The sequence below is a fragment of the Cydia amplana genome, chromosome 4, assembly GCF_948474715.1.
Source record: "Cydia amplana chromosome 4, ilCydAmpl1.1, whole genome shotgun sequence".
Taxonomy (NCBI): domain Eukaryota; kingdom Metazoa; phylum Arthropoda; class Insecta; order Lepidoptera; family Tortricidae; genus Cydia; species Cydia amplana.
In genome coordinates this window covers 16,450,397-16,472,690 of record NC_086072.1, presented here as the reverse complement: position 1 = coordinate 16,472,690, position 22,294 = coordinate 16,450,397, and the positions used below count along the sequence as shown (strand labels likewise).

The window sequence follows — 22,294 nt, the reverse complement described above, 5'->3', positions numbered from 1 at the left end:
GTGTATTGAGTCAAATAGACCCCGGGAACAGTAGCAGTAGGTATAATGCAGGCAGAATGGATCGCGATTCACCACTTAATAATAGTAAATCATAGGATAGGCATTTCGTGGGCGCATTCATTGTGTTGAAAGTAGAACGTAGTTATTGACTTTGAAAAACTTCCCGGTGCAACATTTTGCAACACTATGTGGCCGATCATTTTATTATAAGTATTCAGTGTAGGGAATGGAACGGGTACCTAAATGTTTAGTTAAAAAATACTACTTAGTAATTTCAAGGTTTACCAGTGATTTATATACTTTTTTACCGGTTTATATCCCTTAATTCAGTGTATTTTATATAAAATAAACAATGTAATGAATAGCGTAAAAAAGTAAATGCCTAACCCCCTTATTCATAAACGTCTGCTAATTTAATCAGCTGATGATCATCGTTTCTCCCTCTCTATGACATAACGACAGATAGGGACAAACGTCGATCATCAACTGATTAAGTTAGCAGCCGTTTATGAATAACGCCATAGATATTTAACCTAATGATCTCATCACGCCCGAACCTTTATATGTTGTAAAAACTGGAAATCAGTTTAAACTTTCATTTATGCAATCAAATCGAAGCTACCGATAAACATACCTACAGTAAACAGTAACATGATATTGAGTACAGCTGCTGTGCTAAATTCTTATTTGACTTCGATCCTTTTACACCGCTGGCGCCGAATTTTCATAACTAATAGTTTTTGATTTATAAAAAGCGTTTTTCTATTAAAAGACATGTCAAGATCGCTTACCTTCTTGCAAGCTCTTTCTAATGCAAAAAAAAAACGAACTATTGAATATAAATAATTGAAGAATAGAATAAAAATAAATGGTAAATACCCAAAATAAATTAGATAAAAAAGGTCTATTTTAAACATAGATCGCGGTTAAAATTAAAAGGCGGCCGCGACCCTAACATTTCCGATGCCCTAGGAAATTCCCTCTCCAGTTACGTCCTCTGTTCAGGCCTTTTATTTCAATTTTCCGCCATTTTGGACAATTATATTGCGTGCTCGTGTTATTGTGTGATGTAGTGCTTTATTTTATCGCTTTCCAAACCATCGGATTAGATTTTTGGGTCGCTCTCGTACTCGACACATGACATAGGTATGCGCGCTCGTTATGAGCATTTGCTTCCCTATTTGTGGTTATTTCCTTTCAAATTGCAGTAGGTACAATCGCCATTTTGAGTTGCTAACTATACTAAGAGAGTGGCTGTGGAGAGTTGACAACTTTAATTGCATCACATTTAGTCAAGAGGTGACAAACAGATAGTTTATTACGATTAGCGCGTCAGCATTGGCCAAATACTAACCATTGTTCACCCCAACAATTACCCATTTATGCTCCTAGCATTTACGTGTGTACTTGTGTAGATATATCGGCAGTGTTAGCAATAACCTAACCGAATGTTTACATACGTGTATCTGATAACAATAACGTACGTGAAGAAAGCTAGAAACCCAATAACAATTCAATCAATCATATACCACGCAGTTAAGGGCCTCGCAGCCCTAAATATCAATAGAAAGTGCCACCAATGCGTCGCATTATGTTGCTTTGTTACATGTTGTAAGTATCTTAACGTGCATGTGACCATTTACAAAAGCAAGGTAAAGCACAACTAGAATAGGAAGAAAGTTGCGTTGACTCCGCGTATACGACCCCAGCTTTCTAACAGATTATAACCTTTTTGCGTTTATATTACACGGGAGATATGGCTAGTTCATAAACCTGTGAGTGACACGTATGTATGTACCTACGTCTTTAACCGATGACTATTTCCATGCTTTCTTTTGTCGATCACTGTAACTAATCTTGGCTTTGACAAAGTTCTTGACAAATGAATAGCTCATTTCAAGAGTTGTTTATACCTATACTGTTCATTGATTTTGTTTTGTCGTTGTTTAAATAACATGCTTTAGTGTTCCATTGTCGCAAAATTCAATTAACGCAGCCGTATCAGGAACTGGGTCAAACGTTGTTTGATACGTTTGCGCAGAAAATAAGAATAAGAATAAGAATAAGAATAAGAAACCATTTATTGCAACACAAAAAGCATACAGGTTACAAAACATAAGGATTGAAAAAATAAGAATAATTGTGCGGCAAAAGGAACGGGCTCAGCATACGCTGCGTCAGTCATTTCATTACAAATTGCCTGCGCAGCGCTGATTTTCAGTCCGTCCCCTTAAATACGCTAATGAACGGTGAAAATAATAAATTATTTCAGAAACTCGTGACCGGCACAAACGAAGTAAGGACAGTAAACAGAAACGAAGTTATTTAGGCTTGTTATCGAGCGACACGGGCTCTGAAGAGCCTACAGAGGCAACTTTAAATCAGCTTGGTTATGTTATTCCCGGTGATCATTATCCTTTTTACCCGACTTTTCATTTGGTCTGGATTTCCCATTCTCGAGAACGGCTGGACAGGATTTTTTCATTTTATAGGGTCAGTAGGTCTCTTTGTCATCAGATCGGAAACTGAAGAAAGAGAACCTTTACACCTTTGTGTTTGGGTAATTTTACGTGTGTGATACCTACTTGCATAAAAAACGATGCAACGCAAATGTACTAGCTCATATCATTTAAATATTAATACATACTCAGAATCACTTGCATACAACATTGACGACTTTCAACCTCACTAAATTACAGTAGTTAAGTATTTAGTATGCGAGTAGCGTCCACTTGCCCCTTGCATACAAATACAACGGCGGCAGAAAGCCGTCGCACAAGATCTAGCCCTTACACGTGGAGATAGGGCCGTTTAGATCTGCGATTGTGTTTTTATGAGCGACGTTATTGGGACAAAAGTACTTGGGTATCATAAGCGTGTTCACTTCATTCAGTCCAGATCAGTCAGTAGCATTTCATTGTCAACGGCTAGAGAGTTTATATTACGTCAGTCAGACCAGCCTTGCCAAGATGACAATCGTATATAGAAAACGCCACTCCAAACTTAATTATGTATGGAAATAGACACTTTCGTCCCTCAACCACGAAATCGCGGAAAAAACTGGTGTTCCATAGAAAACATAAACATTGACATACGATTCGCCAAAATCTCTGATTCAGCATATGTTTTTGCGCTGTTGGGGTTGGCCCAAGTTATTCAGTATGTAGTCACTAGATAATACCTCTGCAGGGAGTTTATTTTACAGCCAAAGCGTTCGCGGAAGGACAAGTAAACATCAAAGTACCATCGCCCTCACTGTTAACTGACAGTTTGTAAACCTTATTACAAAAGGCATAAGGTCCACCGATGGACAGTTAAAGAGTGTTGCTGTTTGTACACAACGCCCCAATTTATTCCCGTGCACTGATGTCCCAATATCCGTTATCAGTTCCTGGTCACGCATTATGTCGTATGTGTAAGTTCATCAGAGAGTTTTTGCGCACAGAACTGTCGAACCCGGAGCTATTGTTGTGAAACGGCCGCCCCGTGCATTAATGTTGATATTATGTCATACGGTCACGACGCTACAGTAGCTGAGGGAACGCGGAAGTCTAATATCTGCCATTAAAATCTTAATCAGATAGAGGACAGCATGATGTGAAACAAATGATTATTTCTTATTACTTACCGTATCGTGAGTCTATGAATTATTTCTTATTCTTATTTCTTCTTACCTAATGTAATTTTATAGAGGTTCTGAACATTCACACGTCCGCTACATCGAATAGAAATACTATTCTACTCTCTCAACCTGCTCAAAGTTTAAAATTGTAAAGTTCATATCTAATTGCTGGTTCAAGCTGGGCTGTAGTGATGCCAAGCATTCATTACATGGGGATATATTATGACACGAGTTGAGTCCTTTCTTAGATAGGCACAGACCCCATTGTAATGACTATTGATACATTATTCATAAATTGGCCATGCAATGATACAGTTTGGTTTGGTGTACCTCCAGCATGCCTTATAGTATAAAATGAAGGATTTGGAGATTATAACGTTAGTTTAAGTATTTTCAACCAGCATGTACCTAAGGCACAGCACCGCGCGGATACGCAGATTTGGCTGCAACACTATAAAATACAGCACACTTCGCTGTGGATATTATCCAGTACTTCGATCTATATCTTCAAGTATTGGATGGTTTTGTAGGTCCTTAAAAGAGGTTAAAGATTACCTTTCGACGCATCACCCGTTACTTGAAACCCTTTCCCCAAAATGTTCTCTTTAGTGTACATTTTCTGATCTGGAAATCTTACCTGTGTGTTGACAGCTGGTACGGTGGTCGGAGGCACGGACTGCACGGGCCGCGCGGGTTTAGCTGCAGCACGCTGAAGTGTCGCTCGCTTCACTGTAGCCATTAGCCAGACATCTTCCACCCTTTGGGCCACCTGGGGAGAAGTTTAATGTGAAATGGTATTCGGGACGGGTAGCCAGAAAAAAGGGAGGATTGTGGAATCTAGACAGTTTTGCACGACTAGGTCACTACGTCATAAAACTCCAAATTTCCATTAGATTTTGATACCTTTTATGGAGCTAAGATATTCGACTGGTAATTGGTAAATGCTTTAATCACAAAAGCTGTTCGCATACCGGCAGTGGTATTTGCAGAATAAGGGTTCATTTAGACGGTGCGCGCACTCGCATGAGAGTTTCATTATATTGCGTCATTTGATCGGTCAGCTGAATAGATGTCACCTCAATGATCTGCAGTGTAACTAAAATCGTATACGAGTTCGCGCGCCGTCTAAATGAACCCGAACTGTCATTAACTCTTTAACTCTCCTCTTTAATTTCAATAACTTTAACTCCCTCGAGTTAAGGCGTAATGTTAATCTAATGTCTGCTACATCTAAAATATTAAGGGGAGAGTCAGACTGCTTAGAGTTGGTGGCGAAAACGACTACCTTGTTTGTTCCCGACAATTCTACCTACGTTGTCGTGGCCATCGCCTCCTAGATAATGGAACCTTTCACACGACTGCACACCAGTACTCTCCAATTATCCGTTCCCGGACACTCCTTAATAATCTTTTATCTTTTGCACCTGACTGCGACTTGTTTGCCGACCAAAGTCGTAAACTTTTTAAAGATTTTTTACGGTTCTGCGAATCAAAAATGCAATAGGTAGTTTATTAATCGCTTTATTATTACCTACTTATTTAATTTTACTACTTAATTTTACAGTGCATTGGTGTTAGCTGTAATGCTGTAAAATTTGATTTCAATAAATATCAAATATCAAATTAAACCAGAAAGAACTTCTTCGTCGTTTCGCAGCTGAACTCATAGAAGAGTAGACAAACTGACTGAGTGAATAGAAGCGTGGTAGGTACCTGTGCTACCAGCGCCTTGGTCTCCTGCGTGGCAGACTGTAATAAAGCCTCGCGGAACAGGTCGGGCGCGCTGAGGCCGAAACCCTGCGCGTCTTCTAGCAGCTTGTCAACGGCGATGAGGCCGCCCCCTAGTGTGGGTGTGCGTACCTGTGCGACCAGCGCCTTGGTCTCCTGCGTGGCGGACTGTAATAAAGCCTCGCGGAACAGGTCGGGCGCGCTGAGGCCGAAACCCTGCGCGTCTTCTAGCAGCTTGTCAACGGCGATGAGGCCGCCCCCTAGTGTGGGTGTGCGTACCTGTGCGACCAGCGCCTTGGTCTCCTGCGTGGCGGACTGTAATAAAGCCTCGCGGAACAGGTCGGGCGCGCTGAGGCCGAAACCCTGCGCGTCTTCTAGCAGCTTGTCAACGGCGATGAGGCCGCCCTCGCCGGCCAGGATCTCCACGCCGGTCGCGCACCAGTCGTTGGCCTGGGGAAGATAAGTTTCGGTGGTGACAATACCCTCCAAAGGCCCAGCCATAAAATTGAAAAATCCAAATTTGCCACTGAAATTTGAACCTATAGTGCAGGAAATAGAGTTGATTTTTATTTAACGAAACAAATGAAATGCAACTCTGTTCCAATTGAATATGGTTTAAATTTCATCGAACTGAAGAAATAGTACCGGTAGGACCTTGGGCCTTAGGAGGATATGTCTTAATTATGATTATTAGATTTCCCTCTAGTCCAAAGAGTTATCATACATATACTTAGAAGAGTTGTAAACTCGAAGAAATATTGCATCAAATCTGACACAATCTGGGCTGTATCCATAGAGCTGAAGGGATTCTACACCGTATTGCGAAGGGATTAGGTCCATAACTGATTTAACTTGCGTTCTAGTTGTCTTGTTTTGTTGAACAATTGTGTTTACATAGTTGTGAGGTATATTGCATCTTATTACAAATGCATAAGGTCTATAATAAATCATTGAGCAAGTTACCTTGTCTATCCTGTCCATGAGTTCCCTGGCCTTATTTAGCAGCTGCGTCCGTTTCTGTATCTTGTCAGCGAGTAGCGCACTGGTGCGGCGCAGCTCCTCGCACTTGGACTCTATGTGGTCTACTGAACTGAGGGGGTCCTGCATTAGCTTCTCTCCTGCAGGAAAAGCCTTTTTTAAACATAAAATAACCAAACAAATTAAGTGATGTGTGTGGTGTGTGTTCCTCAACATTACTACAGAAATATGTATTTATTTATAATCTGATCAAGTAAATTGTGTTATAAATGTATGGAGGTTTATGATTCGACAGTATTGCATCGATTTTGGGTTATCGACACGAGGTAAGTACTAAGTAGGTACTCATGCTAAACGTACAATCATAGATATGTACCGGTATTGTCAGAGTCACATACAGTCAAGACCTAAGACAACGAATCTTTTTGTATGGGAATTCCTATACAAAAAGACATGTCTTTTTTTGTTTTGGGTGTAATTCCCACGCGTTTAGTGTGCAATATGTAAAAATAATTAATATTCCCGTACCGTCGTCTATAACGGATGCAGCAGTATCTAGATCACAGTTGCAAAGTTTTTCGAAATCAATAGCTTCTTGAATTAAACTTTCCACTCTACTCGCCGTTTCTCCAACCTCGGTCATGTCACATGCTGCCTTCAGATGATTGTCTAAAGTAGCCTGAATAACAAACAAAAAATAACACATAAAAATAATATATACAAAATCACTATACCGGTCAAAGAATTTTGTCAGTAGAAACTAGAAAATGGCGTAAATTTAAATTTTATATGGGACAATAACTCTTCGCGCCTACATTTTTTTAAATTTGCCGCTCTTTTCTACTGACGGAAATGGCTTTGACAGAATATATCAACCAGTAAAGTAAGTATAGCTGGTCAAGCAAATTTTGTCAGTAAAAAAAAGGCGCGAAATTCAAATTTTCTATGGGACGATATCCCTTCGCGCCTACATTTTTCAAATTTGCCGCCGTTTTCTACTGACAAGATTTGCTTGACCATCTTTAGTTTGTCAAAGGACTGTCTCATTTCAAACATAGACAGAGAGAATCATTCTAAGTATCATTGTCTTATACTAGTTAGTATTAGCACTTCATTAGCACCCAAAAGAAAAGGATGAGTAGGTATAGTTTTCCTGGCATTTCCTCGTTGTTACTGATTGACAAATTGGTTTGACCAACTATATTTTTCATCTTGGAGGATATAATCAAACGGAGATGCCATGTCTGTAATTTTCTGTACAAAACAGTCTGCCGATTTTTGCGGGGGAGGGGAACGTCAAATGTATGCGTAACGTAAAAATAGCCATGTCAGATAAACGTCAGTCCATACATTGTGTATGACCGTTGGCCGCCTATTTTCGACAGAGGGGAAAGCCTGTTAATGGCTACTCCGTTTAGTTGTATCCTCCAAGTTTTTCATTAATTTGTGGCATTATAAGTCGCAGTCGCAAATAATAAAATTAAAACTATAAAAATAAGGGTTTCAAAAACCGGTAAAAACCGAAAAGAAAAATTATATTACTAAAATGTGCACAATAAAGAACCTTATGATGTTTATGTACCTGGCAAGTACCGCACAAAAACTTTTTTAAATACATAATGCCATTATGATGCCATTAGATTTAGAAAAAAAAATCATAACCTAAAAACAAATATTGTTTACAAACGGAAAATATTATGCGCTAATGCGCTAACTTGTAATTCATAAGTGCAATAAAAGTAAGTTGATTATTATATCGAAAATGACGATCGACATGGTGTGTAATTTTCGAAAATGCCGAAAATCATTAACAAATCAAGCGTGGGTGACAACGTGTTCGCATGCATTTTGTATTGAGCATGGAAAAAGCGAATTCAAGAGAAATATTGAAAATTCCTTGACTTGTCCGGCTTGCGGCAATGAGTTGCGGGACAAATTTGATGTTATACAAGCGGATCTGCGTCCTTCAGAAACTTTTAAATCAATCGTCTTAGCAGGTATGCGACCAGATACTATCATGGATATAGCTATGAGAGCAATGTCATTTTGGTCATATCAAGTTGAACAGGAAACCCTGTACCAAGAAAGCATGGCAAAGCATATGCGAGAAAAACTCGTATGCTCGGAAGAAATCAATACGCTAAATGTGCAAAAGTTAAAGGCTGAATTGGAAACATGCAAACGAAAGATTTCATCATTACAAGCAGAATCCCATAAGAAGAATAAACAGGCAGAGGAGCTGAAAGCAAATATAGAGGACAAAAACCGTAAAATCCAGAAATTAACTTATCAATTGGATGCCAAGAAGCGGAAAGACATACGGGTTGATAATTTTGAAAGTAGTAACAATCATGAGCAATGCATGGACATTTCAGAATTAGTGGTCAACAGAGCGGCGTCTAAAACGGATGCGTTCGTGTTTCGGCCGGCGAAGGACTCTAACGATTCACATCGCATATGCACTCCAAAGACGCCCATGTTTGACTTTCGTCACCGCGAACGTAATAAACCTCGATCGCATTTTACTTTTAGACCATTACATCCATAGTTTAAGGCACGTTGTTAATTAGAATAAGTTAGAAGTAAGTAAAAAACTTAAGTTAACATACCTGCATTTGTTTAAAATTTAATAAAAATGTCCTAAATTGAAGCCAGTGGTTTAATTTTGTGGAATGTTTTTGCCAAAAATTGTCGAATTGCTTTTCAGTCTCTTCTAGTTGTACTAGTAACCTGTAAATAAAGATACGATTAGAATTTTACCTAGCTAATACTATAAATATGTACCTATATACTGTAGAGTTTATTTGCGGTGGGGACGCCGGGGATCAACAATATCGGAATACTCTAGCTAGGTATTGATTGAAAGCTGTAGATAGTGTAATTCACGATGACGCGCAGATTTGTAAAATCTAACTTTTAACCTTTTCGACGCCGTGTCAAACACAAAAGCTGTCACGCTGATGCCACGTCACCGAAGTGTCAAAACTGAAATTGAACTTTATGCATATGCACGTAGGTCTATGTTGCTCTGTGGTCTGTGACCAATTAATCGGTCTTTGGCGTTGAACCTACGGTGCGGATATATCGGTCATTGGCGTCCAAAAGGTTAATAGCATGACAATACGAACCAACAAAGTACATGTCGCCGTGAATGAACTGATTTATGTACAAAATTTATTTAATGATAGATGGCGTTATTCCGTGTAGTAAAATTCCTGAATCGCGCTATCAAGATTTTTCCTGGAATAATGACCCCAACGCGTACAAAACTTATTTAGTTTATTAATTGAACGATAGATGGCGTTGTTCGGCGTAGCAAAATTTCTGAATCGCGCTATCAAGATTTTTCCTGGAATAATGACCCCAACGAGTACAAAATTTGTTTAGTTTACTAATTGAACGATAGATGGCGTTGTTCCGTGTACAAAAATTCCTGAATCGCGCTATCAAGATTTTTCCTGCGATGTTGACGCCGAACTCATGCAAAATTAATTTAGTTTACTACTTTAATAACAGATGGCGCTGTTCCGTGTAGTAAAATATGTGTACACGATAAATATACCAACCTCTCAACAGCGGCTACGTGACTTATAATATTACTAATAAACGTTAGATTTGGTTTCCTCATCTGCGTCAGCAGCTCCTCGCCTTGCGTGGTCGCCGCCGCCAGTTCCGTCTTCAACTCTTTATACCTGAAATGTAAAGACACCTTGTAAGAAAGTTGTATTAACATAAAGCATAGTTTGGCAAACTATCCTGAAGTTGAAACGATACGTGACTGGAAGTTGAATAGCCGAATAGCAGGTAACCAATAGTTCGTCCGAGTCTGAATGGTTATTACATTTATGTAAATAGATATCGTGAGTTCACGATAGAAATCCATTTCTGTTTATGCATTAAGATGCGTATTAAAGACTGTTCTTAATAGGAGGGTAGTTACGGATTGGCTCGATGATAACCAGAAAGAGACGTTCAATTGTCAGTAAAATCTGGTCCCAATTATGTCAAAACTTTATTGGCCGGTATTGGTAAATTTCGTAACTTGTTTGTCGTTTGATGACCACGTCTGGATGCACTAACAAATCAAATTAAACAACTGTACCGATATTCGGAACCTAAAGTAATATATTGAGAGTGGCAACACTGTAGTTAGTCGTATTGTCCTTTTCTAGCATATACGTCCATCTCTCTCCCACACCCCCACCACTTCAGGCAGTTGCGTTTGACAATTTTGACAGTTAGAAACAAACGCAAATTACCTCATTGGCTTGCTGTTTTTCCATCTGGAAGGTCGTGAAGCTAAACTGCTGGTGAGTTTTTGAATTTGTACCCCAGTTTAGCTGACTATATTGAAAAACAGTTTCTAACGGCTTTTGCCGTTCGAAATAAATATTTAAATTTAGTTGTCCGTTAAACTATCTAGCAAATAAAAATGATCCGGAATAGTGATGTGCAAGTGTTTTCAAAGGCTGCCTGCGCGCACCGTGGCTATGCCAATGAAAATACTAAAACACATGGTAGAAAACACATCGAGCTGGTAAAGCGTGCACGTGTCACCATTATAATTTAATTTTATTAAGTCTCTTCCGAGTCTTGTTAGTTTAAATCTTTGTGTGTGTATAATAACGGTTGAAATTATATAATACTTAAATGGTGATGTGTGGAGGTATACCCTTTCAAGTGATTTGTGTTTTCGAATACGAATGGATCGGATAGTTAATACGTGTTACGTAGAACCTACGTATTAAGGTAGAAGCTTATAGACGTGTAGGTTTTTTATCTGTCCAAGTATCTATCAGCAATTTATCTTTTTATCCCGTTCCGGGTTAATATAATATTGCAAAATTAATTTTTTGGTAATAAACTTGCTGATAAATAACGTGTACCCGAATAGGAGTCGACGATATTTCCGCTCTAAGGGACACAAGGTAACGAACAAACCTACATCGCAAACATTGCATTTATTTTTGTGGAAAGTGAGTACTTCGGCAGTACATAAACTTAAATCTGACTAGACATAGAGAGAGATTAGCATGGCTCTGCGCAAGAATGACATGCGAATTCGTGAAGTATTTCACTCTGTATCTATCAACTTATATCTCACCAACTAGATCTTTGATTTATGTAGGTAGGTACCTACTTAAATATATAACTTAGCAGGTACTTACAGCTTTAAAGGTTAAGGAAAAGAACTCTTGCATGTAGGTGCTATATGTGCTTGTGTTATTTTGAATTTGAATAACTTGATTATTAATTCTATACGTAACTACATACAAGAGGGTCAATTCTTAAGCCTACTTACCTACCTACATAAATAGTACACTTAAATTAAACGTTTCAAATAAAATCGGAAGCCTGTGACATGGAAGGGCATTAACGATACGGGAATCTTTAGATTGATTCATTGACGAAGACGCATGGTTTGGTTCATATTGTCAAATTATATTAGTTAACTGTAGAGTTAAAGTTTAGTTTTGGCAAATCTGCGCGTCACCGTGAATGACACTTTCTAAAAGTGCCTGTTAAAGCCGGCGTAAAGCCTTTCACCTTGTCGAGCAAGGAACCCGCAACTTAGGGAATATTACCCATAAACTCAGGGTATTTGATTTGAATGATACTTATTCTTAAACTTACGTTTGTTATGGTTCCACCTGCTAAGGTGCGCCTAAGAGAATCTTTTATTCGTTCACAAACTAACGTCAAGTTATTTGTGATGAAACCAATATATTATGTACCTATCTAAACCTGCGCAAGGCTGCCATGTTTACACCTGCGTAAGGTGTGCCAAAAGAATCTTTGATTCGTTCACAAACTAACGTCAAGTTATTTGTGATGAAACCAATATATTATGTACCTATCTAAACCTGCGCAAGGCTGCCATGTTTACACCTGCGTAAGGTGTGCCAAAAGAATCTTTGATTCGTTCACAAACTGACGTCAAGTTATTGATGATGATATTATAACCTATGTAAGCCTGCGCAAGGCACGTCAGACATATTCACAGAAATATAAATGATATGGTCATAACACAGGCGTGCGAGTAGACCACAATCACAAAAATATTACAAAGATTAAGTTGTAAATATCTCTTTTTAGACAATGTAAAAATGGTTTAAAATAATGTTTTGGGTAAAAATCAGTCGAAATAGGCAAGGCTTCGTTATTAGAGTTTTCATTTTTGTTTACCAATCTATTTCAAGGGTCCCGAAGACCCTATTGGCTAAACCCGAAATTGGGCTAATTAACTGTGGTAAAAGTGAAAACTGCTTTCCATTTACATAACATTTCTAAAATTATAATAGGTAAAATAAAAACCTAAGATTCCAGGCCTATCTCGACTCATTTTTATTTTAAAGATGGAAAAAATCTTTGCACCCTAATATAAAATTGTGGTCTGGAGACGCTAAGCTATAAGCCCAGGCAGAATATTGATAATTAGAATAAGGAGTGCTCAATCCTCCAAGGTCCATACAATCTGTGGACTCTAATTAAATCAGGCTCGGTAAGCTCACGACACGACAGAGCTTACGATTCCATTCTGAAATAAGCTATGTTTACAATATATATTACCCATGGTGTGAAACAAACAGCCTGCTCAAGGTGTACAAAGGGTCCGTTTAACGGCCCTATAAACATCTACAAACCTTTGAAGTCTAGGCCTGCTACAATATGACAGACTAGAAATAAATACATATGATCCCAATGTAAGAGCAGCTCACAGTTGCATAAATTATATTTGGCTGGAGAGCACTTGTCTTTCAGTTAACATGTTTACGAGTACCTACCTATGTACACGACATGACCAAGGTTACCTACCTTTTTACATAATTATTATATCCCTGACTGCCATGGTATATTAGGAAAATTATCATGTGCTGGCGGTGCTGCACAAGCATGTTTGAAATAAAATATACAAAACTGGCCTAACGGGCGTTTATGAATTATGTATTTTACACCCTTGTGTCTGTATTGTGACCCTGGAAGTTTTAAACCACCTGTATCGTAAGTGCTCCTATGCACGGATTAAGTTTATAATAAACTACCCATGCCCTAACCTCAAGGGCAAGTGCTTCTATGCACGGACCAGATACTGTTGTCACTTATTTCACTTATCATGACTTGTCATAGTTTGATACTACACGTTTAATAAATTTAAGACCGTGGAATGTACCCACTACAAAAGGTTTTTAAAAATAGTGACTGAATGGTTTGTACGAACGGTTCTAGCACAGTTTCTGGGCGGTCACGTCTAGGGCATGACCCTCTAGTTCTCAATTTATACAAAATTATAGCATTGTGATACTGTTCGCTTTGCACAATAAAATAGGGGAACAGGAGCACGCCTTGCGAAAAGGCGAAGCTATTTTGAAACGCAAACCTTTCAAAAATAGATTGAAATATATAAATAATTATGTTTTTGGTGTGGAACATGTAATTGTACACCCAAACAAATGCAATCATTTATTATATGTTAGCAAAACTCTGCCAAAGTGTTAGTCTGTCTCTACAGTGTAACCTGAAGGCATGAATGCACATGAATCTCTTGAAGTTGAGGACCTCAACCTATCTAGGCACCCTTCTTGCTCGAGACCTGAAAAAATAATCTCATGCAGTCAAGTGTCGGAAAACCAGGTCCACACTCTTAGCACTACCGTGAATATATCTAAGAAGTCTGTATACTGCCTTCCAGGAGGCGGGATGTTAATAGACTAGCCTATATAGTAGGCCAGAGATATAGTATACAAAAGCACACTGGCCCAAATCCAGTAATATTATATGCACTTCAGAATACAAAATAATTGACTATTCTGCGTATATTTGATATCAAAAAGTTACAATTACCTACCCTTAGGTCATAAGGAGGATAAATATACATAAATATCAAATATATTCGACAAAGTGTTGACCCTAGCATTGGATAAAATAGAGGTTCCTCTTAAACGGCATCTGCGCTGTTGGCTTTGGGCCCACGGGTGCCCGGCAAAAGGTCGGGGACCCCATGGTTCCGCACAGTTATTGCAAATAATGTAAAATCACAAAATAAACACAAATTTTCATTTTGGTTAAAAACACATATGCGATGAGCTAAGGTTTCGAATTAAGTACCTTATTCTTAATCTGGAAAGAGAAGACTGAATATTCAGAATTAAGCTATGTCTATGAATGGTTTACATAAATTAAGCACTTTAGCGTTCAGAAACAATCAAGTTTATGTCTACTAGTAGGCACCAGATAAGGTAAACTACTCATACTGCATATATAGACAATAATGAGTACAATTAAGGTCACTTGATGATAGCTAAACATGAACATAAGCAGAATGAGCTGCACCTATACAAATATCATTGATAAAGCTCTGTGGCAATTCTATATTTACCATTTGAACGCCAAGAGCACCAAAAAGCGTCGTAACTAGTGCCCACATGAGTATTATGATATGGCTTAAGCTCTCAAAGTAACCTTCACAATTTTAAGTAAGGTTTGTTTAGGTCCATTAGCTCGCGTTCGCGTTAGTAAAGCGTACAAACGATTAAATGCATTTTATAGCTATAACCAAATAAATAGCTCACACTGGCTCACAGTCATTAAAAGAATTCAGTAAAATCATTAAAAGTATTCCCTATGATATTTTATTAAGTACCTACCCAATATTAACTTTGTGGGTAGTGATAGTGATATAACGAATATTTAAAATATTCGTCTACTTAATCCTGAGGGATTCTGGAAATAAGAAAGGTCTTGTCCTTGTTATATCCTGCAACTGCTTACCTTACTAGATAATTATTATCAAATTTGTCAATAATTGGGAGTTATAAATAAAAACTACTCGAGTACTTTATGATTTTTATCTTTTCATATTTTAATTACATCACTCCATATCACAGATGTTGTATGCTCCCTGAAGAGTAGACTGACTTATCTTCTTTTACATAGTCTCACATACATATAATTAAGTACTATAGCAGCTTGTGGTGACTCACTTATTTTCGTTGAAAATTTATAAGTACCTACATTAAATACGTATATAAAATGGAAAGTTAGTATCATAATATAATGGTATATAAAATTGTATGCTTTACTAAATACCTCTCTCCTCACATGTATTAAAATAAAGGGTGTACTACATAATTAATTAATTAATTAAACACTCCTAATATAATAATATTACATATACATAATATGTAAGTACATGTATAATCACATTGGCTTGGCGTCTTCCCACCACCAGGCGATAACAAACACGTCTCAATATATTACTTTAGGTTCCGAATATCGGTACAGTTGTTTAATGACAGCGTTTTACACAAAAATAAAACGCTAATTAAATAACTTACCATATTCGGAACCTAAAGTTTTAATCCTGCCTGGTGTAAATATGTATAATTTTGAGACAATGAGGTAATTTGCGTTTGTTTCTAACTGTCAAAATTGTCAAACGCAACTGCCTGAAGTGGTGGGGGTGTGGGAGAGAGATGGACGTATATGCTAGAAAAGGACAATACGACTAACTACAGTGTTGCCACTCTCAATATATTACTTTAGGTTCCGAATATGGTAAGTTATTTAATTAGCGTTTTATTTTTGTGTAAAACGCTGTCATTAAAACAAAACAGCCCAGAACGGGCAGAACGCCTACCGGGAACCACGTTCGACGTGTTGCCTCTCTATCGCACTTGTAAATTCGTACGTAAGTGTGACAGGGAGGTAACACGTCGAACGTGGTTCGCGGTAGGCCCTCTGACACCGAACGTGTCGTAGCAATAAAACGAATGTAACAGCCACTAACCTAGTTTCCTGGCAGTCTAATAATTCTTTGGTTTGTGTCGGATCGTTCCCCATGTCGCAATCCACTATTTCGTGCATAAACTCGTCCAGCTTGCTTGAGATCTCTTTCATTAACGTAGAGAACATTTCCAGGGCCTGGAATGAAAGAAAATATAATTAAGATGTATTGTAGCAAGGAAAATTGTTATTTTTCGTCTAAATAATTTATTGTGAAGCAGCATTTTATTTATTACTTAAAATACTTTTCCTGAGATGATGTTTTTCTGAGTTATTAATTGCATTGTAAAATATTGTGAGCATTCTTTTGTTGAGTTTTTTGAACCTTATTGCCTGCGTCAATTCTTGGGATTCGTTGTCAAGTGGACCCAGGCTCCCATGAGCCGTGGCAAAATGCCGGGATAGCGCGACGCATCCAATTGAGAAGTGATGATGAGTATTTTAAACATTTCAAAATGGCTGACAAACAAAGAAATAGATTATATTTCTTCGCTTCGCTCGGTCAAATAGTTATTTTCGATACAAGTGCGAAAAAGAGGAAATTCTAAACGAGTGGCGATAAATTAAAACACGACCGAAGGGAGTGTTTTAAATCGACACGAGTTACGAATTACCTATTCGCACGTGTATCGAACAACGTTTTACAGTACATATGGCACTTTAAAGTTTCGACATACGCACGAAAAGTGCTATTTTACGCACTAGTGCGGAAAAGTAGCCCCATATGTACTGTAAAATATATTATGTATGTGTGTTTGGTAAGTAAACATATTTAATATTTTAAAATGACTCAAACAATTATACATTTGAATTGGTTTATTGTGCAGAAAGTGTGACTCTTAAACATGAATGATGAGTATACATATTTATTGAGTAGTTAATGTATGTATTCACTAAACAAAATAACTTACGATAGGTAATGTAAAAAATATACATCAATCAAAGCTTAAGAGCCTCGATTGATGGATGTAAATTTGTTGCGTATCTTTCGTTGTAGCCACGTGCGTTTATCTAGTTCGAATGTGTAGCTGTAGTTGAATGCTGTGTAACTTTTTAGGTTTCTTAAAGTACTTAAAGTTTATTTAGGTTTCTTAGGTTTCTTCTGTTCGGAAATGAGACATTCCGCTAAACTCTATCCTTTTGAGGTAGAACAACATTTTTTTACGCAATAGGTAGCAAGCGAGCAGACGAGCGGCTTGGCGGGAAGCGTCCTCGCCTGTGTAAATGTAAAACAACGAATAATACTCACAATTCTCTGCTGTATCCACTCAGCGTGCGAGTACTGCAGCTCCCCACCAAGGTCCGGCGTGAGTTGCGACCGGTCAAAGTGCTCATACAGTTCCTCAACTGATGAGCACACTAGTACTCGGAACCGGAACTCTTCTTTAAACAGCTTGCTGCTCACTTCCGAGAGCGCTTTTTGGAGGAAGCTGGCTGGTCTGAGCACGTATACTGTGTGGATGATGCCAGGGAAAAACTCCTGAAAGAATGTTTTATATGGTAAGAATTTTGAAACACACAGTATACCTAAGAATAATTGTATGCTCTCATACACGTAATATAAATTAACACGCTTAAAATTGTCTGCACCTTTTTGCCACTAAATCAGTAATAGTTGTAGGTATCTATTGACTGCTATTTTGTTATGTAGCTGAGTTTTACTTTACAATAGTATACCTACTTAACCTACTCATTCAAAGGTTTTTTTTGGCTAGAAAATAATCAGTCTCGATAAGTAGTCCTATTTGGGAATAAAGGAAATAGTCAACTCAGAAATTTCAAACACTTGGGTTTTCCCCTTCGTAGAACTGTACAGCGAGCTGCATATTTGCATGGACACATTATAAATGAATTCATTTGTAAAGTGGCCGTGCACGTTTGCAGCTGGCTACTAATGCACATTGTATGGAAATCTTTATTAAGCCTAAATACATTGTCCGTGGACCAACGCCTAACGAACCGGAACTCATTTTAGACCTTATGGGTTTTCCGAGCACGAATTATCTAGTTAGATGCGCCTGATGCGAGTTTATTCTGAATCTAAATAGCAGGACTGGCCATTATTACACTTTTGATAGCCGACGGCGAAGTGGTCGCGTGCTCTCGTGCCTGCAGCGCTATACTTAATACAGTGTGCCACACACTGTATAGTCACACTTAGTATCCGATGCATACATTGTCGAAGTTGTCTTTGTTGCAAATAGGAAATTGGTATTTGGAATGTAGATGTAAAACGGTTCAACGGCAACGGTTTACGGCTTTTGATAGTTTCGATCTCATAGAGATAATGCAAATAGTTGATGCCATCTATACTACTAATAATACTGTCGTAAACAGAGGGTACCTATACCGCGAATACCTACGGAAACTCGAAATTTAATTTTCTAGCCCTGCTCTTGTAAGTAAGTATATTTCAGCGATTAACGAGGTTTGGGTATTCGCGGTAGGCCCTCGGGAAGTAAGGATGGTTACTTACTGAGATCCTTATTAATACTGTTTTGACTGAATTCCATCTGTCCTTTCTTCGATCTATTATTATGTGGAACCCCATGTCGGCTTCTAACAATCTGAAATTAAACAAAAACATCATACATTAAATGAGAAATAACAGGCATTTAATTTTTTGTGGCAGATATTTATGTAGATGTAAGGATGCTAAGGACCTAACCCCTTTATTCATAAAACTCAGTAACCTCTTACAAACCTCTGTTAATTTTTTAACGATTATCAACAGTTTGTTAGATTTGACAACCGTTTATGAAATGACGCTATCTTTATCAACATATGAACTTCTTTTCTGGAGAAAATTACAGTTAAATGATACAATGAAAGTCTATAAATGGGGATTCCCCCATATATCTCTTGATTTTAATGGTGAATACCTAATTTAATCAGTCTGACACCTATAGCTTATATCAGACATCGTTATATCGTTATCTACAACTCCAGCATGGTCTGTATTGCAATTCTAAGATTAGATTTCAATATTGTATTCAACAGTAATGACGAACATTTCGAAGAGAAAAATATTAATATTAATAATATGTAGTAGTGTATTGTGATATTATAGTGGCAACCAATTTATTGAGTGAGTTCTGGATAGCGCAGTCGATATACCGCAAGATACCATATGTCCAGCCCTAGTAGCACGGTCGCATTTTTATCGTTTATCACCATGCCTGTCACGTTCTAACAAGTATGTAAATGCGAAAGTGACGGGCATAGTGATAGTCGATAAAAATGGAACCGTGCTGAGCCCGCAGGAGAAGTTGCGAGAGTTACGAGATGTGTTCGTCGCGGCTGTTGAAGAGGATTGCATCTTTAAATGTCCGAGAGGTAGGTACTTATTATATTTTTAATGTATTTTAACGTATTAAACATATTTTATTTCAAGGTCTATACACAGTTTTCGTTAATAAACATTAATCAGCATCAGAAAGCAATTAGTAGACACTATTAAATTTTGGTACTAGTCTAAACTACTAACAGCGGCAGCAGCAACTTTAAGCATAGACAAAAGCTTCACTTAACTGTGAAGCTTTTTGTCTATGCATAAAGTTAACGAATTGTTAGTTAACAGTATGGACGATGGTAGGTGTTTACGCCTGGAGTTCCGAGTGAAAATGTTAAAGCAAAAATAATAGGAGTTAAATTGATTGATGATAATATATTTCTTTATTTTCAGGCTCAAAACCAGAACCAAACCCAAATCACATTCCCCAATCAGACAGCTGCGGAACCCCCGGCTCAGAGAATTTTCCAGATTTCGTGTCCCTGAAGGAAATAACTCAATGTTTGCAACAACCACGATATTTGCTAAGACACTTGCAACAGCAACAAAGATGTTTGCGACCAAGAGTTTAAGAAATGTTTGTATGGCCATATATAAAACATTTATATTTATTTTATATGCTGCATGGTAAGTAGTTATATTCTTTAAACAAACAATTGAAATCCAATATCGCAAAATTCTCATGTGATTTTTAAATACCTACCTAATTTGGCATACGTACTATTAATACGTACTACTAATACGTACTACTAATACGTACGTACTACTACTCGTAATTCCGTTGACATGTTTTTTTGCAGCTTGCAAAGCTGTAGCCAAAACATTATACAGCGCCACATCTACTCTCCGTTGTAAGGCGTATTTGGATTCACAAAAAAATGCTTGCAACTGTTCTTCGAAGGTCAAATACAACAGGTATTCACTTAGAGATTGGGATCTTTAGTTAGACCAAATAATGTAAAAATAGGTAATAGAATTTAAGAAACTAAGTACTGAATCATGTTTTATTTTTATTAACAGGAATATGAGGATGTTTATAGAATCCAGAGAACCTTGTGTCCTATTTCCTAAACGGTGAAAAGTATTGTCACACATTGTTGTGGTAACCACTATCCTAAGACTGGACTCACATGGGCCTAAACTTGTTATAGGTACTACACCGGCTGGCTAAGCTGGCTTGGTATGCCAGTATTACCAGAGTTATTCATCGTCTAGACACTAGACGAGGGGTTTCAAGTGTGTTTGATAACAAGAAAATATGTTCATCTCAGAATAGTGGGGTTGGGTGGGGATGGGCGGGCAGTGATGAGAATCCTTCGGGCACAGGTATTTTTGGATTTTGTCTCACGATGGCCCGTGGTCAGCTAGTAGGTACAGAGTAGCCAGTAGGTACTCACGAGGGCACAGAGGTGAGGTACAGCAGCAGGCGGCGGTACTCCGGCGCCGTGAGGAGGTGGAAGTTGTTGTTGTCGGGGAAGGTGATGAGCGGGCGATGGTCGCGCGCCAGCCCGCCCGTGGCCAGCGCGTACTGCGGGAGTAGCAGCTCGGAGACCAGCCGGCCTTCATCCTCGCCGCAGTCATCGCAGCCCGCGTCTGGAAAAAACGAGTATGGTCAGAGTAAAAGTCACCTAGGTACCTACCTAAGTCACCTACGTGTAACACGCACTGTTCATAATATTTTCACTCCTCATGCTCGTAAAATACGGCTGCCATATTTTACCTTGATCTTTTATCCTTCACTTCACAATGTTTTCACAATGTTGTTGACGAAGCCTGTTGCGGATTTTATCGTTGTAGTTTTTTGTGACGATGCCTGTAGCTGATTGTAAGTTTGTGTTTACCTGACGAAGCCTGCGTTGCGGATATAAAAGTATGGTCTCTGAATAAATAACTCTCAATGTTTTCTAAGCGACTATATTCCAGGTCAAAAACCTCCAGTTACATATCTTTTGTTTCAGAGTACAAAATCTGACTACAAATTAGTAAATTGCCAGTCACGTTAATAATTTACGACCTAAAACAAATGAAGCGTCTCGCAAAAACGAGCGCTAAATTCTTGAAGCGTAAAATTGCTCTAATGACTGATGAGTTAACTGTGAGCTCGTCTAGATCATTGTCAATTTAAGCCTCTTTCAGAGGATTAATTGTCGAGTCTACGTTACGTACATCCCCAAAATGTCATGTCATTTATAAGTATTAGCGGATCATGTCACTTAGATTGGATTTACATACCTAATTGATCACACTCGTTCAATACAAGTTCTTAACCTGAATTACGGAAATCATCTCATAAAAAGCAGCGAAAACATGAAATAAGCTCACATTCTTCCGAATAACCAACATTTATTATATTATTCTAGCGACAGTTTCCTCCCCAATGGCCTAGTTATGTCACGTCTTGCCCGTGACCGCGTATGACAGCATCCGTCCACCGCGCCATCGCCATGCCAACAATTGGCTTCCTAGATTCCTATCACTGGGGGCCTATCCAATGCTGGGGGCATTCGCCTTTTTTAAACGAAAGCTCTTGAGTCGTGACATGTCGATGAGCTTTTGCGAAAAGTGGTAGTATTTGTGGTAGTGGTTTTTGATATATAAAATACTGTGTAATATCAATATAGGTAATTAATATCTTCAAAACCCCGGATTGTTTTTGTAAACTAATATGTTCAATTTAACTGTTAACGTGTAGACATTTTAAATGCAGAAATGCGAAGAAAAGAAAGTGACTAAGGCTATATGTACGTATAAAATAACCAAGAGCACGTCAATCAAACAGTGTCACAAGTCAAATTATACCCCCTGATATAATCTATCTTTACAATGAAACAAGTCGGATGTGTTATGGCTTTTATCATATCGGTACATCGTCCTACGATATGGATGAGAAA

The 22,294-nt window shown here is 38.2% G+C and overlaps 3 protein-coding genes and 1 non-coding gene across 4 annotated transcripts in view; 3 read left to right on the top strand and 1 right to left on the bottom strand.

The window, feature by feature from the left end:
* The window catches only part of LOC134647318 (guanine nucleotide exchange factor DBS-like), a gene marked incomplete at its 5' end in the record, with an annotated part of 129,990 nt that overhangs the window by 59,871 nt on the left and 47,825 nt on the right, over positions 1–22,294 (bottom strand). The window contains 10 exons of the mRNA XM_063501621.1: positions 4,260–4,391; positions 5,630–5,800; positions 6,314–6,468; positions 6,857–7,007; positions 8,938–9,058; positions 9,895–10,020; positions 16,116–16,249; positions 17,361–17,591; positions 18,588–18,678; positions 20,801–20,996. Coding sequence (XP_063357691.1) covers positions 4,260–4,391; positions 5,630–5,800; positions 6,314–6,468; positions 6,857–7,007; positions 8,938–9,058; positions 9,895–10,020; positions 16,116–16,249; positions 17,361–17,591; positions 18,588–18,678; positions 20,801–20,996 — 1,508 coding nt within the window. The remainder of the gene's footprint in view (positions 1–4,259; positions 4,392–5,629; positions 5,801–6,313; positions 6,469–6,856; positions 7,008–8,937; positions 9,059–9,894; positions 10,021–16,115; positions 16,250–17,360; positions 17,592–18,587; positions 18,679–20,800; positions 20,997–22,294) is intronic.
* Positions 8,049–8,876, top strand: LOC134647657 (E3 ubiquitin-protein ligase CCNB1IP1-like). The gene has a single exon (XM_063502013.1). The coding sequence runs from the start codon at positions 8,091–8,093 to the stop codon at positions 8,874–8,876; it is 786 nt and encodes a 261-aa protein (XP_063358083.1). The 5' UTR covers positions 8,049–8,090.
* LOC134647699 (U6 spliceosomal RNA) lies at positions 11,309–11,412 on the top strand. The gene has a single exon (XR_010096850.1). It is a non-coding gene; the product is annotated as a U6 spliceosomal RNA (small nuclear RNA).
* On the top strand, positions 19,693–20,618 carry LOC134647459 (group XIIA secretory phospholipase A2-like). The gene is given in 5 exon segments (XM_063501808.1): positions 19,693–19,702; positions 19,797–19,906; positions 19,908–19,989; positions 20,204–20,318; positions 20,555–20,618. Coding segments are annotated over 5 exon segments (381 nt in total).